This window comes from Scyliorhinus torazame, chromosome 6, assembly GCF_047496885.1.
Source record: "Scyliorhinus torazame isolate Kashiwa2021f chromosome 6, sScyTor2.1, whole genome shotgun sequence".
In the NCBI taxonomy this organism is placed as follows: domain Eukaryota; kingdom Metazoa; phylum Chordata; class Chondrichthyes; order Carcharhiniformes; family Scyliorhinidae; genus Scyliorhinus; species Scyliorhinus torazame.
Window position 1 is genome coordinate 53,413,747 of NC_092712.1, and position 16,861 is coordinate 53,430,607.

The window sequence follows — 16,861 nt, forward strand, 5'->3', positions numbered from 1 at the left end:
TGCCACCGTGCTGCCCTGAAGTAGTTGGATTTTTAACATTTCAGCAACTTTCATGAATTTTTCCTGGTGCCATTTTGCAAATTATCAGATTAGTTGAATTCAATTCAATTCAATTTCAAAACTTGTCATGGTGAAATTTAAGCTTCTCATTCTTGGGTTGCTTATCTAGTACCATAACCGCAACAGTATCCACAAATATAGCCTGATATATAGGGATTGATTTACAAGTCATGTTCTTGGTGCAAATCAAAAGAGCAGTACAGAGGCAGTTTGAATCATGAAAGGAATTGAAGAAAATCTAGAAAACATTCGGAGAGTTGCCATATATCTGGACACTTGCACGGATTCTGCCATTGTACTGAAATTTTAAACCAGTTAACTGTACATTTACAGAAATGTGTTAACTGTGATTGAACCACAAGTCTTCAGTTACATTTATTTCTAATGACAATTGTGGCTCTTGAGTATCGGTAAAAGTTTTAAAACAAATGTTACTTGAATCAGTGATGTACGTGTCAACCCTTATGCAGCCCTTCCTCCAGTCATCATTAATTATTAAATCGTGGAAACCTTCAACATTGATCGTTATTCTGAATATCGTGCAGAGCGTGCATTTTTAGCACACCCATCATAAATCTGTAGCTGAGAAAACTATGTAGACGAGTTTATATCTTAGGTTTTATTTGAATATTGAACTTGTTAATTTTTGTCCAGAAGCCTGTATGATTAACATTTCCTGATATTCCAGGATTTTCTTTATCAAATTCCTTCTGGTCTGCCAAAATTTGGGTTTAGGAATGTCTGGGTTTTCATCTGATCTGGATTAACTGGACAGAAACCACCCCGTGCCTGCTGAGCATATTCAACATGTCACTGCTTTAATTGTTTTTCTTTCTTTCTGGATGTGGACAAGTCTGCAATTATCTCCCATTCCCAGTTGCCGTGAGAAGGGTCTCATGGACAACCTTGAAATGATGATTCTTCCACAATAGATTTTGGTAGGGAGTTCTAGGACTTTGACCCAGTGATTATGAACGAGCATGACTTTTAAGTCCAAGCTAGATTGGTGTGTAACATAACCAAGAACTTTTGAGATGATCTTGCTATATGTTTTCTCAGTAATGCTCCTCATTCGGCTGATGTTCACATCTCTGATGCAGGAAAATCCCTGTGGTCTTGGAAATAGGTCAAATCATGTGGACTTGATCCCCTCCAAAGTAGCCTAGCAAATTATCCAGTTGTAAACAATTGTTATAAAATTCATTTAACAAAATTCTAACCTTTCGTTAAGAACCAAGGCATCATACTACAATCTAAGGGTATCTCAACCCAGTTTATCCTCAAAAATTGTCCTTAAGGACAGCCATAGGCTTGTGTCCAAGCTAAGAGAACTAGCCCTAAGAATTATCAAGCGGCACCCTTGCCAATTCATATTTGACAACACATCAAGTCACAACATACCAGATTCCTCCATCACCAGCCCTGGGTCACCTCTGGTAATTGGGGATATCCACCAGAGTTGAGGGCACAGTTGGGTGGGAATGGCCCTGGGAGTCCTAACATTGTCCAAGACTCATGGATTCAGTTCAAACAAGATCAAGGAAACCTCCTGCTGACCACCACCTCCTGCACCTCTCTCAACTGTTCATTCAGCACTCATCCATATTGAACACTGTTTGGAACACGCTCTGAGGGAAATGAGGGGACAGAGATAATTTTGGGTAGAGGACTTCAATGTCGACCAGCAAGAATGGCAAAATATTACTTATCACTGATGGAGTCGGCTGACCCCCGATGTACATATCTGCCGTCTACCTGTATCAATTGATGAGGGAACCAACACGCAAGGAACTCAGCTCACTGACTTGCGTGTAGCAAACATGTCTGTCCACAATAACGTTGGCACTCTTTGTGAAGCCTAAATTTAATTACCAAAGTGGGGGTACCCTCCCAAAATGTACTGTGGTCTAACCACCATGAAAAGTGGTTGTAGATTAAGGACAGATCTAGCAGCCCAAAGTTTGATAACTATGAGGTGCTGTGGGTTATCGGAAGCAGCAGACTTATAAGCCATCACAAAAATCAGGACACCAATCCTGGTCGCGTGTGTGTCAGGCATACCTTATAATGGAGCATAAATGTAGAACATTATACAGATCCTAGATAACATTCAGGCTTCAACTGATATGGGGCAGGTTACATTTACCATATATCCAGTTGTCACTGGCTAGGCCAGCATTTATTGCACATTCCTAATTGCCCTCGTGAACGTGATGGTAAGAGGGCAATAAATGCTGACTTAGCCAGGGACGGCCACATTTTGAGAAAGAATGTAAAATAAATATTAAAAAATGCTAGATAATTCATATTCCCAGGACCTAAATCATGGTCTTTACCAGCTCATTTGAACTGAAATTAAGAGAGATTTTGTGTTCTTTCGTTTGATAGTGTCGGGCTTTCTTACTCTTTCCTCAGTAAATAAATTTCAAGCTTTGGTGGCTAATATTCGGATCGAATCTTTAGAAAGTTAGCTAAAATATTTGAATTGTTGACATTTTTTTTCTATCTCAGGAGATCAAAGTTCTTGCAGTATATCTTGTTAAATACTACTTTATAAAAGACACCACTTTATTAATGTTTATTAATTTCTATGCAAACTGAATCAAAGTGTTTATTAACCAGAAAAGTGAAAGTTCACTTGGGTTCTTGTGCAAAGATTTATCTTGTAATCTCCATGCCCAGCCTTTTAGGTACAAGTGCCTATACAAGTCTTGTGTCCTCACATATTCTAAATATTCCCAAATTATTATGACATCAATATTCCTTCAGCTTTATTTTTTATCCCCTTGTGTGTAATTTCAATACAGAACTGATATTTAAGCAAAATGGTGCACCCAATAGCCCTTTTGTCATCTATTTGGTAGAATCAAATAAATTATTTCTTTTGCATATGGATAGAGCTTTGCTGTTTTATTGTTGCTGCAGGTTGAAAGTACCGACGCAGATTTGTGATTTGGGGCTCTCGATTTTTAATATGGGACACAGCAGCTTTAAAAATTATTTTTTTTAATTTAAATTTTAAAGTTCTCTTAAACTGTAGTTTCACATAATAGTTGTTGCTGTGAAGCCATTATATGACCCACAAAGCTTTGAGCCACAAGCTGACACCCCAAGGACAAAATAAATTGGCTGAGTGTTGTGTTCTCTACAGGTCATTATGCAGGGGCGCGGCATAGCATTACCAGGCCAGATGGGCCGAGGACGCATGATGCAACATAAACAGAATCTGCGAGTGGTGGAATGCAGACCTCAACCATGTGTGGTGTCAATTGAAGGGCTTTCTTCTTCTACCACTGATTTTCAGTTGAAAAATCTGCTGATGTCAGTTGGACCTATTCAGGTAGGTGACCCCTTGCATGCATTTTTTAGCGCACAAATTATTCTCAGGCTTTTTTGTAAATCAATTTTGATCTAAGCTGTCCAGTTTAATCCATGAATCTAAAGTTCTATTGACATGTACTAGATTTTTTTTGTTGGTAAATATTACTTTGTTGGATTAAACGATAATGAGCGGCCACGATCAACTAAAACTAGCATCTGTATTATTTTTCATAATATGCGTGATTTGCATGCAGCTTTTTACATTGATTGCGGTTTTCTCTAATGCACAGATGGCAGTGGCTTGTCCTCGCTTGTCACTATTGACAGAGTTGTCTATTTGGACGTGGATTGTTGTGCATCTCCAAAATTCCTCTCAGTAATCTCCCTTAATACTTTGCACCTTGTTTTCTCCTTTGTCTTGCAGTGTTTGTCCTTGGCTACTGTTTCTGCTCAAAAGGCTTCTCTGGTAGCTATGTCATGCTGCGGTAAAATAGAGTTCCTGCTATAACCAGCAAAGCTTTCATATTGTAAACTGCATTTTCAAGTGAACAGAACGATATTTTGAAAAGCATTTTGCGCATATTGTAAATGCACAAATAAAATGATTTTGTCGTTGTCAATATACTATGGAGTACTGCCAGTTAGGATACATTTACACTTGGTATAATGCCAATGTAAAGCAAAATCACTTTGCACTAATACTAACAGTTTGTAAGCTCATTATCATTTTTTCAAGGACAAGTAAGGATGGGCAACAAATGCTGGCCTTGCCAGCAACACCAACATGAATGAATTAAAAAAAGGGTAAATCTGGAAGAAATGCTTGGCATCACTCTGAAACAAAACAAGACTCTTTTCCCATCCCTCTTTACAACAGAGTCTCTCTCCACTTCGCCCCAGTTTTGTACTTACTTTTTCAAAGAAACTATTGCCCACTTGTCCTAACTCTTCGATCAGATCTTGGTACCCGTTGCTAAATTTTTCCCTCTTCCCGTAACCCCACTGTTTTGCAAAATTTCTATAGGAAATGGTTATATAAATCCAAGTAGTTGTACCTCTGTTGAATGAATATTTTTGAAACACTCCGGTTTCATGTCGTGCAAAAAGGAAAATGCTGCCAATGCTGCAAATTTGAACTAAGGTGTTTCTGGAAATAGTTGCGTGTAATGCGCAATGTAAGTGGAGAAAGCAAGTCAGGATTAATGTTTCAGGCCTGATGATCCCTTGATCAGCCATGATTTTGTTGAATGGTGAAGTAGGTTTGAGGGACCAAATAGTCTACTCCTATTATGTTCTTATCAGAACTCCCTGTGGAATTTGTCAGAGCTAGAGGCAGTTGTTGAGACAGCTGTAAAAACGAGTTTTGACAAATGCTATATCGATGCAAGATTTACAATATTTCATGTATGGCACAAAATCAGACCATTCGACCCAACCAGTCCGTGGAGGGGCTTATGCTGAACTCAATCAAATCTGAGTAAACTGAAATTTCACATTCTTAGATCAATTTTGGTCCCGTACCACCAAGCCTTCAGATGAGCCCATGATGCCCGAATTAAAGTCCAATCTTTTAAAAAATATTTTTATTCTCCTTTCTCACATTTTCATCCAAATTTAAACCCACCAACAAACAACCAGCAATAACAAATACAATGTCAAACCCCTGGTCAACAATCCACTCCTCCCCGAACAGCCCCCAACATGGCAGCACGGTGGCGCAGTGGTTAGCACTGCTGTCTCACGACGTGAGCCGGTTTGATCCCGGCTGTGGGTCATTGTCTGTGTGGAGTTTGCACATTCTCACCGTGTTTGCGTGGATTTTGCCCCCACAACCTAAAAGATGTGCAGGGTAGGTGACTTGGCCATGCTAAATTGCCCCTTAATTGGAAAAAATGAATTGGGCACTCTAAAAAAATTTTTTTAAAAACAGCCCCAACATTTTGAATACAAACATCAAAGAAAAGGAATCCGGAACCCACCATCCATCCATCCATACACAGTCCAAAGTCCAATCTTTAGTCAATAAGAACCAGTTTCCCCCATTGAATTGTAAAAAGTTGGATGTGCTTGGAGATAGCAGCTTGAAAATATATTTTGTGTTTTTGTGGGAACATTTTGGGCGTGGATGGATTGCTTTCTTTTAAATTGCAGAATGTATTGTGTTTCAGACTAAACTCCATATAAATGGGGAGATGCACCCTCCTGCCCCATTAACGTTTTATAATAATCTTTATTAGTGTCACAAGAAGGCTTACTAATGTAAATACACTGCAATTAAGTCACTGTGAAAATCCCCCAGTCGCCACACTCCGGCACCTGTTCGGGTTCCATAACACATAGGAGCACAATTAGGCCACTCGGCCCATCGAGTCTGCTCCACCATTCAATCATTGCTGATTTTTCTAATCCCTGTTCTCCTGCCTTCTCCCCATGACCCCTGACCCCCTTATTAATCAAGAACCTATCTATCTCTGTCTTAAAAACACTCAGTGAATTGGCCTCCATAACCTTCTGCGGCAAAGAGTTCCACAGATTCACCACCCTCTGGCTGAAGAAATTCCTCCTCATTCCTGTTTTAAAGGATTGTCCCTTTAGTCTGAGTTTGTGTCCTCTGCTTCTAGTTTTTCCTACAAGTGAAAACATCCTCACCATGTCCATTCTACCCAGGCCTCGCAGTATCCTGTACGTTTCAATAAGATCCCCCCCTCATCCTTCTAAACACCAACGAGTACAGACCAGAGTCCTCAACCGTTCCTCATCCGACAAGCTCTTCATTCCAGGGATCATTCTTGTGAACCTCCTCTGGACCCTTTCCAAAGCCAGCACACCCTTCCTTAGATACGGGGCCCAAAACTGCTCACAATACTCCAAATTGTGTCAGACCAGAGCCTTATGTAGCCTCAGAAGTACATCCCTGGTCTTGTATTCTAGCCCTCTCGACATGAATGCTAATGTTGCATTTGCCTTCCTAACTGCCGATTGAACCTGCACGTTAACCTTAAGAGAATCGTGAACAAGGACGCCCAAGTACACAGAGGGAGAATTTAGAATGTTCAATTCACCTAACAGCACGTCTTTCGGGACTTATGGGAAGAAACCAGAGCACCCGGAGGAAACCCACGCAGACACGGGGATAACGTGCAGACTCCGCAGAGACAGTGACCCATGCCGGGAATCGAACCTGGGACCCTGGCGCTGTGAAGCAACAGTGCTATTCACTGTGCTACCGAGCCGCATATCAATAGTGTGTGATGATGATCTGATGGGTGATTGACGGGGTAGGTCCAGAGATCTTTCTGGCAGTTGGTCTGTGGGTGCATTTGACTTTGGTCAAGCCTGAATTCCCCACTGGTTAGCACTGCTGCCTGATGGCGCCGTGGTCCCATGCCTTCTTTACCGCCTGCTGCACCTTCATGCTTACTTTCACGACTGGTGTACAAGGACATCCAAGTCTCATTGCACATTCCTCTCTCTCAATCTATAGACATTCTGATAATCTGCTGCCTTGTTTTTGCTAGCAAAGTGGATCGCCTGAAATTTATCCACATTATACTGCACCTGCCATTCATTTGCCAACTCACTCAGTTTGTCCAAATCACACTGCAGCATCTCTGAATGCTCTTCATAACTCACCCTCCTACCCAACTTTGTGAAGCCAGTCGGTATTCTTTCCTGTCTGCAACTTTATTTTTATTTCGAGAAGGGTTTAAACTAAATAGTGGGGCAAGGGAACAAATTTGGGAAGATGTGGTCAACCAAAGAGTAGAGACAAGGCAAAAGAGAAACTTATAAATATTATAAATCTGAGAAATAAACAAAACGTGATGAGAAGGGATAGAGAGTAAAAATCTATGAGTAAAACAGCATTCAAAGGTAGAAGTTACAAAAATAATTAAAGGATAAAACTAAGGGCCCTGTATCTGAATGCACATGGCATTTGAAAAAGAACAGATGAACTGATAGTGTAATTAGAAATTAATAAGAACAATCTGATGGCATAGATTGGTACCTGAATATTGAAGGGTACATGATATTTAGGAAGGGCAGGAAGAAATGAGAAATGATGATAAAAACAAGTCATTTGTGGGAGTGGTGGACAGGCCCCCGAACAAGTGATAGGACAGAGTATAAAGGATGAGATATTGGGAACCTGTCAGAAAGGTACGGCAATAATCGTGAGGGATTTTAATCTACATATAGACCGGAAAAATCAGCTGTGCAAAGGTAGCAGATAGACAAAGTTTGTAGAATGCTCGTAGAACAGCAGGGAATGACAAAAGGACTAATAATGAGGGAGAATTAGACAACGAGTGAAAGCTAGCTAGATATATAAAGATGGATAGTAAGACTTTCGATAGATGTTGAAATAGTATTGATGGTCCAATAGAAAGTGAGTCTGGAGCAATTAATAATGGAAAATAAGGAAATGGCAGATGAATTGAACAGGTATTTTCCGGAATTGGTAGGGAGAGACTCTGGAAAATTCAATCACCAGGGAAGTGGTACACAGCAAATGGTTGGAGCTCAGACTGACAGACCGCCAGGGCCAAATCCTCGGCTCTTAAAATAAGTGGCTAGTGAGATAGTTGTGTTGGAATTGGCGAAGTGCTATTAGATTGGAAAATAGCAAAAGTAACTCCTTTATTCAAAAAGGGAGGGAGACCGAAAGCAGAAAACTATAGGCCAGTTAGCTTACATCTATCATAGGGAAAACATTGAAAGCTATTATTAAAAATGTTATGGCAGGGCACTTCGAAAAATTCAAGGCAATTAGGCAGTGTCAGCATGGTTTTATGAAAGGGAGATCATGTTTAACCAATTTATTGGAATTCACTACACTACACTAAAGGAATAGTAGTGGATGTTTTGGCATTTGATAAGGTGCCACATCAAAGGTTATTGTGGAAAATAAATGCTCATGGTGCAGGGGGTAATGGATAGAAGGCTGGCATGGATAGAAGGTTGCTTAGCTAAAAGAAACAGAGTTGGCATAAATCGCTTTTTCTGGTTGGCAGGATGTGACGAGTGGTTTGCCACAAGGATCAGTGCTGGGGCCTCAACCTTTTACAATTTATATAAATGACTTGCGTGAAGGGATCGAAGATATGGTTACTAGATTTACTGATAGTATGAAGATAGGCTGCCATAATGCAGCGGCAAGCACTAGACCTGCGAGGGACACCCTTTCGGGAAAGAGGATAAAAGAGAGGGCTGGCTCGAGGCCTTCAGCTCCCTTCAGGCAGTGGACAGCATTGGACTTGCAAGGGACTCTCTTCCGGGCCAGAGGATAAAAGAGTGTGGATCTCGAGGCCTTTACCTACCTTTGGGCAGTAGAGATCATCGGACCTGTGGGGGACATGCTTTCGGAACAGAAAATAAAAGAGAGTGAGGGGTTTAGGGCCTTCACCGACCTTCAGGCAGTGGACAGCATTGGACCTGCAAGGGACTCACTTCCGGGACAGAGGATAAAAGAGCGTGGGGCTCGAGGCTTCATCGACCTTCAGGCAGTGGAGACTATTGGACATGCTTTTGGGGAAGAGAATAAAAGAGCACGGTAGCACAAGTGGATAGCACTGTGGCTTCACAGTGCCAGGGCCCCAGGTTCGATTCCCCGCTGGGTCACTGTCTGTGCGGAGTCTGCATGTTCTCCCCGTGTCTGCGTGGGTTTCCTCCAGGTGCTCTCGATTTCCTCCCACAGTCCAAAGACGTGCATGTTAGGTGGATTGGCCATGATAAATTGCCCTTAGTGACCAAAAAGGTTAGGAGGGATTATTGGGTTACGGTGATAGGGTGGAAGTGATGGTTTGAGTGGGTCGGTGCAGACTCGATGGGTCGAGTGGCCTCTTTCTGCACTATATGTTCTATGTTCTCAAAGAGAGCGCGGGGCTCGAGGCCTTTACCTACCTACAGGCCGTGGACAGTATCTGACTGCAGCTATTGCTCAGACAGCGGACTGAGTTTGAAAAATAAAATCCAACAGTGACGTCACAGGAAAGCGGTATGCTGATTAGTTGGTGAGGAACTGATATTAGGGACTGTGACTAAATAGCTGAAGCTAGAAAAACGGGCTATTTGTTGGGAAAAGTATTACTTACAGATTTGTTTCGTCTAAGTCGTAAATTTTTACTTTTAAGACATGTCAGGTGAGGGCAGACAAGTGGAATGTGTGGACTGAGAAGTTTCGGACTCTACCAGTGTCCTAGATGATCACGTGTGGGAAGTTCTCCCAATGGCAGAAACTGGAGCTCTGGTTTTGGAGTTTGAGCAGCGGCTGGTGACACTGCAGCACATCCGCGAAGTTGAGTGTTACATGGATGGCACATTTAATGAGCTGGTCGCACCACAGTTCAAGGGACAAGAGGAAAAAAGGAATGGGTGACCACCAGGCAATCCAAGAAGAACACGTAGGTAGACCCCTGGGGTCACACTCCCAAATCGACATTCCATTTTGGAGGCTGATGAGTGCGCTGGTACCTCCAGAGTAGTGCAGTCAGAGCCAAGCTTCTGACACTACAAGCGGCTTGACTGTACAGTGGAGGAGGCAGAAGAAAGGAAGTGCAATAATAGAGGATTACTACAGGTGCCACATGTGAGCGAGTATAGAAATAGGAAAATAGGACAGATAAATGCGTGGATCAAGAGTTGATGCAGGAGGGAGGGTTTTAGATTCTTGGATCATTGGGACCGTTTCCAGGGCAGGTGGGACATGTAGCAGTGGGATGGGCTGCACCTGTACCACATTGGGAGCAACATCTTTGAAGGTAGTTTTGCCAGTGCTGTTGGGAGGAGTTTAAACAGGTTTGGCAAGGGGAAGAGACAGAGTATTAGTAAAATAGAGCCACCGCTCTATATAAAGTAAGCAGTGATGAAAAAAATTCCATGTGGGCTAAACCGGTGAGAAACTCCCCAGGGCCCAAAAGCGCGACTGTCATTCGATAGCGTTGGGGAATTCGCTGGCAGAGCTGGCAGGAAACTCACAGCGAAACCCACCATAACGACGTTTAGAAACTTTTCCGTAAATCATGCCCAATATCTTGGAAGGGTCTTCAAACAAGGCTTTATGTGTGGAACTTAGGAATACAAAGGAATACAAATACATTACTGGACGTGTATTATAGGCATCCAAAGAATCAGTGGGAAATAGAGGAGCAGATATGTAGACAATTTACTGAGGTGTGTAAGAATAATCGGGTAATTATACTAAGCGATTTCAACTTTTAGAACATAAATTGGGATAGTCATAGTGTAAAGGGGTAGAGGGGACGAATATCTTGAACTATATTCAGGGGAGATTTTTATATCAGTATGTTGAAGGCCCAACAAGAGATGGAGCAGTGCTGGATCTGCTCTGGGGAACAAAACTGGACAAGTGTTCCATGTGGCAGTGGGAGAGCATTTTAGTGCTGGCGACCACAACATGGTATGGTTCAAGTTTATTATGAACAAGGGAAAAGATAACCAGCAGAAGATGGTTTGGGATTGGAGCAAGACAGATTTTACTAAAGTAAGGCCAGGGTAAAGTTAACTGGGAACAGCTTCTTGCGGGAAAATCTACATCAAAGCAGTGGAGGGCATTCAAAAAGGAAATGGGTCCAGCATTTCCCTATCAGGGGAAATATAGGAGCAATAACTTCAGGGAACCCTGGATGTCTAGGACAATCCAGGACTGAATAAGGATGCAGTGGTGCAGACTCGATGGATCAAAGGGCCTTTTCTGCACTGTGATTCTGTGAGAAAGGCTTTCAGCAAATCCAAAGGGAGAAATTGAACTGCGGCCTAAGAGGAATATAGGAAGTGCAAGAGGGAACGTAAAGCAATTAGAACAGCAAAAAGGGAGCATGAAAAAGGATGCAAACAAGATTAGGGAGAGCCCTAAGATATTCTAGAAATACATTAAGGGGAAGAGGTTAACCAGGGAAAAAGTAGGGCCCATTAGAGACCATGGGGACCATCTGTGTATGAAGCCGCAGGACATTGCTAGGGTGTTAAATGAATACTTCTCTTCAGTCTTCACTCAGGAGAAGGAGGATGTAGGTGTAGAATTCAGGAAATGGGACTCTGAGCAGTTTGACATAGGAGGTTAGGAGGTATTAGCGGCTTTGACGATCTTAAAAATAGACAAATCCCCAGGCCCGGATGAATTCCATCCCAGGCTGCTGTGGGAGGCGAGGCAGGAATTGCAGGGTCTCTGACACAAGTTTTTAATTCTTCTCTGGCCACGGGGGAAGTGCCAAAGGATTGGAGAACAGCTGATGTTCCACTTTTCAAGAAGTGGAGATGTCGGCGCTGGACTGGGGTGAGCACAGTACGAAGTCTTACAACACCAGGTTAAAGTCCAACAGGTTTGTTTCGATGTCACTAGCTTTCGGAGCGCTGCTCCTTCCTCAGGTGAATGAAGAGGTCTGTCATTCACCTGAGGAAGGAGCAGCGCTCCGAAAGCTAGTGACATCGAAACAAACCTGTTGGACTTTAACCTGGTGTTGTAAGACTTCGTACTTTTCAAGAAGGTAGAGATAAACCAGGGAATTACAGACTGGTGAGTCTCACATCTGTGGGAGGGAAACTGTTGGAGAAAATTCTGAAGGAGAGAATTAATTTCCACTTGCAAAGACATGGGTTGATTAGAGATAGCCAGCATGGCTTTGTCAGAGGGGTGTCATGCCTAACAAATTTGATCAAATTTTTTGATTTTAAAAAAAAAAGGGGCAGCATGATGGCACAGTGGTTAGCACTGCTGCCTCACGCGCCAGGGACCTGGGTTCAATTCCGGCCTCGGGTAACTGTGTGGAGTTTGCATTTTCTCCGTGTGTCTGCGTGGGTTTCCTCCGGGTGCTCCGGTTTCCTCCCACAGTCCAAAGATGTGAAGGTTAGGTTGATTGGCCATGCTAAGTTGACCCTTAGTGCTCAAAGGTTGAAAATGAAATGACAATAGCTTATTGTCACAAGTAGGCTTCAAATGAAGTTACTGTGAAAAGCCCCTAGCTGGGATTATGAGTTTACAGGGGAGTAGGCCGAGGTAGGGTGCTCATTCAGAGAGTCGATGCCGACTTGATTGGCTGAATGGCATCCTTCTGCGCTGTAGGGATTCTATTCTATTCTATGACTGTGTGTGTGGATGAAGGAATTGCAGTTGATGTAGTTTAAATGGATTTTAGAAAAGACGCATGGAATTCAAGGAAACTTGTCGAGGTGGATTTGAAACTGGCTTAGTGATAGGACATAAAGGATGGTTATAGAAGGTTGTTTGAGTAACTGGAGGCTGGTGTCCAGCCATGTACCACAGGGATCAGTGCTGGGTTCTTCATTGTTTATAACATATATGTATATAAATAATATAGATGCGATCGTGGGGGGAATGCTAAGTAAGTTTGCAGGTGATACCAAGATTGATAAGGTAGTTAACAATGAAGAAGCGACTGGGAGGTTAAAGGAAGATATAGATGGGTTGGGCAGATGGGCAGAGCATTTTGGAAAAGGAAGCAGGACAAGGGAGTATGTAAGGCAGGGCACTGGGAAGCTCAGAGGAACAGATGGATCTTGGGGTATCTGTTCATAGATCCCTGAAGGCAGCAGAGTAGGTGAATAGGGTAGTTAAGAAGGTGTTTGTGACACTTGATGTTATCAGTTGTGGTACAGAATATAAGAGCAAGGAAGTTATGTAGGAGCTGTACAGAACATTGGTCAGGCTACAGCTGGAGTACTTTAGGAAAGAGGTGATTGCACTGGAGGGGGTGCAGAGGAGATTCACCAGGATGTTGCCTGGGGTGGAGCATCTGAGCTATAAGGAGAGACTGAGTAGGCTTAAATTGTTTTCTTTAGAACCGAGAAGACTGAGTGGGGGGGGGGGGGGATATGATTGGCGTGTATAAGATTATGAGGGGTTTGGACAGGGTAAACAAGGAGCTCCTTGGATGCGGGGTCACTCACATAGTTTTAGGGTGTGAGGCTGGAGATTCCGAGGGGATTTGAGAAAAAGAAAATTCACACAGGGTGAGAATCTGCAATGCACAGCCTGGGAAGGTAGTGGAGGCTGAAAACCTCTTTAAAAAGCACTTGGATGAGCACTTGAAACACCGTCACATTCAAGGATATGGGACAAGTGCTGGTAAATGCGATTAGCCCGAGATATGGGGTAGTTATTGTTGGTGCAGACCCGATGGGCTGAAGGGCCTTTTCTGTGCTGTACGATTCTGACTAATTTATGAATGGGACATAAGGAGGCTGAAAGGGGGCATGCATTAAGTGAGGGGGCAAAGATCTGGCAAATGGAGTATAATTTGGGAAAATGTGGAATTGTCCATTTTTTAATATTCTTTATTAGTGTCACAAGTAGACTTACATTAACACTGCAATGAAGTTACTGTGAAAATCCCCTCGTCACCACACTACGGCGCCTGTTCGGGTGCACTGAGGGGGAAGTCAGAATTTCCAATTCACCTAACAGCACGTCTTTCGGGACTTGTGGGAGGAAACCGGAGCACCCGGAGGAAACCCACGCAGACACGGGGTGAACGTGCAGACTCTGCACAGTCAGTGACCCAAGCTAGGAATCGAACACAGCTCCCTGGCGCTGTGAAATACTGTGCTGCCGTGCGCTGTACGCTGGCTGCGGGATTCTCTACTCCCGCCACTTGTCAATGGGATTTCCCATTGAAGCCACCGCACTCTGCCGGGAAACCTGAAGGCTAGGGTGCACTGTCAGCGAGGAAAGAGAATTCCAACAGCCAGAGGATTCAGGCCATTAAATAAATGTGTGAGATTGGAGACCTCTGAGTGTCTTCTTGCATGAATCGCAAAACTCTAATATGCAGAGACAGCAAGCATTCGGAAAGTTAATAGAATGTTGTCATTTATTGTGAGAGGAATTGAATATAAAAGTTAGGGAGGTTATGCTTCAGTTGTACAGGACACCAGTGAGACCACATCGGGAGTACTGTGCACGGTATTGATCTCCTTATTTAAGGAAGGATGTATATGCATTAGAAACAGTTCAGAGAAGGTTTACTAAACTAATACCTAGAATAGATGGATTATCTTATAAGGGAAGAATGGACAAGCTAGGAACAAAGAACAATGCAGCACAGGAACAGGCCCTTCGGCCCTCCAAGCCTCTACCGGTCATGATACCAACCTTTGCCAAAAACCCTCAGCACTTCGTTGTGCCGTATCCCTCTATGCCCATCCCATCAATGTGATGGTCAAGATGCCTTTTGAACGCCGTTAATGTATCTGCTTCCACAACCTCGCCTGGCAATGCTTTCCAGGCACTCACCACCCTCTGCATAAAAAACCTGCCCCGCACATCTCCTCTAAACTTTGCCCCACGGACCTTATGCCCCCTGGTGACTGACCCCTCCATCCTGGGAAAGAGTGCCTGCCCATCCACCCTATCCATGCCCTTCATAAATCTTGTAGACCTCTATCAAGTCATCCCTCAACCTCCATCTTTCTAATGAAAACAGTCCGAGTCTGTTCAGCCTCTACAAATAGCAAACGCCTTCCAGACCTAGAAACATTCTGGTAAAGCTCCTCTGCACCCTCTCCAAAACCTCCACATCTGGTAGTGTGGTGACCAGAATTGTGCGCAATATTCCAAGTGCGGCCGTACCAAGGTTCTATACAACTGTAGCATGACTTGCCAGTTTTTATACTCAATGCCCTGTCCAATGAAGGCAAGCATTCCATATGCTTTCTTGACTACCTTGTCCACTTGTGTTGCCACCTTCAAAGATCTATGGACCTGCACGCCCAGATCTCTCTGATTTTCTATATTGCTAAGAGTTTTACCATTTACTGTATATTTTCCCTCTATGTTAGGCCTACCAAACTGCATTACCTCACATTTGTCAGGATTAAACTCCATTTACCATTTCTCTGCCCAAGTTTCCAACCTATCTATGTCCTGCAGTATCTTCTGACAATCCTCAACACTATCTGCCACTCCACCCACCTTGGTGTCATCTGCGAACTTACTAATCAGACCGGCTTCAGTTTCCTCCAAATCGTTTATGTACACTACAAACAACAGAGGCCCAAGCACAGATCCCTGTCGAACACCACTAGTCACAACTGACCATTCAGAAAAACACCCTTCTACTGCTACCCTTTACCTTCTATGACCGAGTCAGTTCTGTATCCATCTTACCACCTCACCTCCGATCCTGTGTGACTTCACCTTTGTACCAGTCTGCCATGAGGCACCTTGTCAAAGGCTTTACTGAAGATTATGTAAACAACATCCACCGCCCTCCCCTCATCAATCATCTTTGTCACCTCCTCAAAAAACTTGATCATGTTAGTGAGGCACGCCCTCCCTTTCGCAAAACCATGCTATCGCTAATGAGTCCATTTGTTTCCAAATGGGTATAAATCCTGTCCCTGAGAATTCTCTCTAATAATTTACCTACTACTGACACGAGGCTCACCAGCCTATAGTTTCCAGGATTATCCCAGCTATCTTTCTTAAACAGCGGTACCACATTAGCTACTTTCCAGTCCTCTGGGATCTCACCTGTAGCCAATGAGGATACAAAGATGTCAGTCAAGGCCCCAGCAATTTCCTCCCTTGCTTCCCTCAGTAAATCTGGGTAAATCCCATCTGGCCCAGGAGATTTATTGGCCTTAATGTCTTTTAAAAGACCCACTACCTCCTCCTTTTCGATGTTAAAATGATCCAAACTGTACACACACCCTACCCAAGAATCATCTTCCACAAAGTCCCTTTCTTTGGTGAACACTGATGCAAAGTACTCATTTAGTGCCTCTCCCATTTCCTCTGGCTCAACACATAGATTCCCCCCATTGTCCTTAAGTGGTCCAATCCTTTCCCTCTTGCTTTTTAAATATGAATTAAAAAGCTTTGGCATTCACCTTAATCCTACTTGCCAAGGAATTTTCATGACCCCTCCTAGCCCTCCAAATTTCCCGCTTCAGTAACTTCCTACTTTCTTTATACTCCTCAAGGGTTTTGACTTTCCCCACCCTTCTAGACCGTACAAAAGTCTCCTTTTTATTTTTGACGAGGTTCAAAATATCCCTCGTTATCCAAGGCTCCCTAAACTTCCCATACCTATCCGTATAGGCTTGAATCTGCTGGAGTTTAGAGGAGTAGGCGAAGACTTGATTGATACATTTAAAGTCCCGAGAGATCTTGATGTGGCGCATGTGGAGTGGATCCATATATAAATCTTTAAGTGCAGAAAGAGGCCATTCAGCCCATCGAGTCTACACCAACCCTCCGAAAGAGCACCTTACCTAGGCCCACTCCACCGCCCTATCCCTATAACCTTGTGCATTGATCATGGCCAATCCACCTAACTTTCACATCTTTGGACTGTGGGAGGAAACCCACGCAGACATGGGGAGAATGTGCAAACTCCACAGACAGTGAACCAAGGCTCTGGCACTTTGAGGCAGCAGTGCTAGCCCCAGGATGTTTCCTCTAGTGGGAGATTCTAGAAATGAGGAGAATTTATTTCTC

General features: G+C 43.4%; 1 protein-coding gene across 2 annotated transcripts in view; it reads left to right on the top strand.

The window, feature by feature from the left end:
* Positions 1–16,861, top strand: part of rbm33a (RNA binding motif protein 33a) — a 342,024-nt gene that overhangs the window by 291,151 nt on the left and 34,012 nt on the right. For both annotated transcript variants that reach the window (XM_072508201.1, XM_072508202.1), the window contains one exon: positions 3,212–3,400. In XM_072508201.1, coding sequence (XP_072364302.1) covers positions 3,212–3,400 — 189 coding nt within the window. The remainder of the gene's footprint in view (positions 1–3,211; positions 3,401–16,861) is intronic.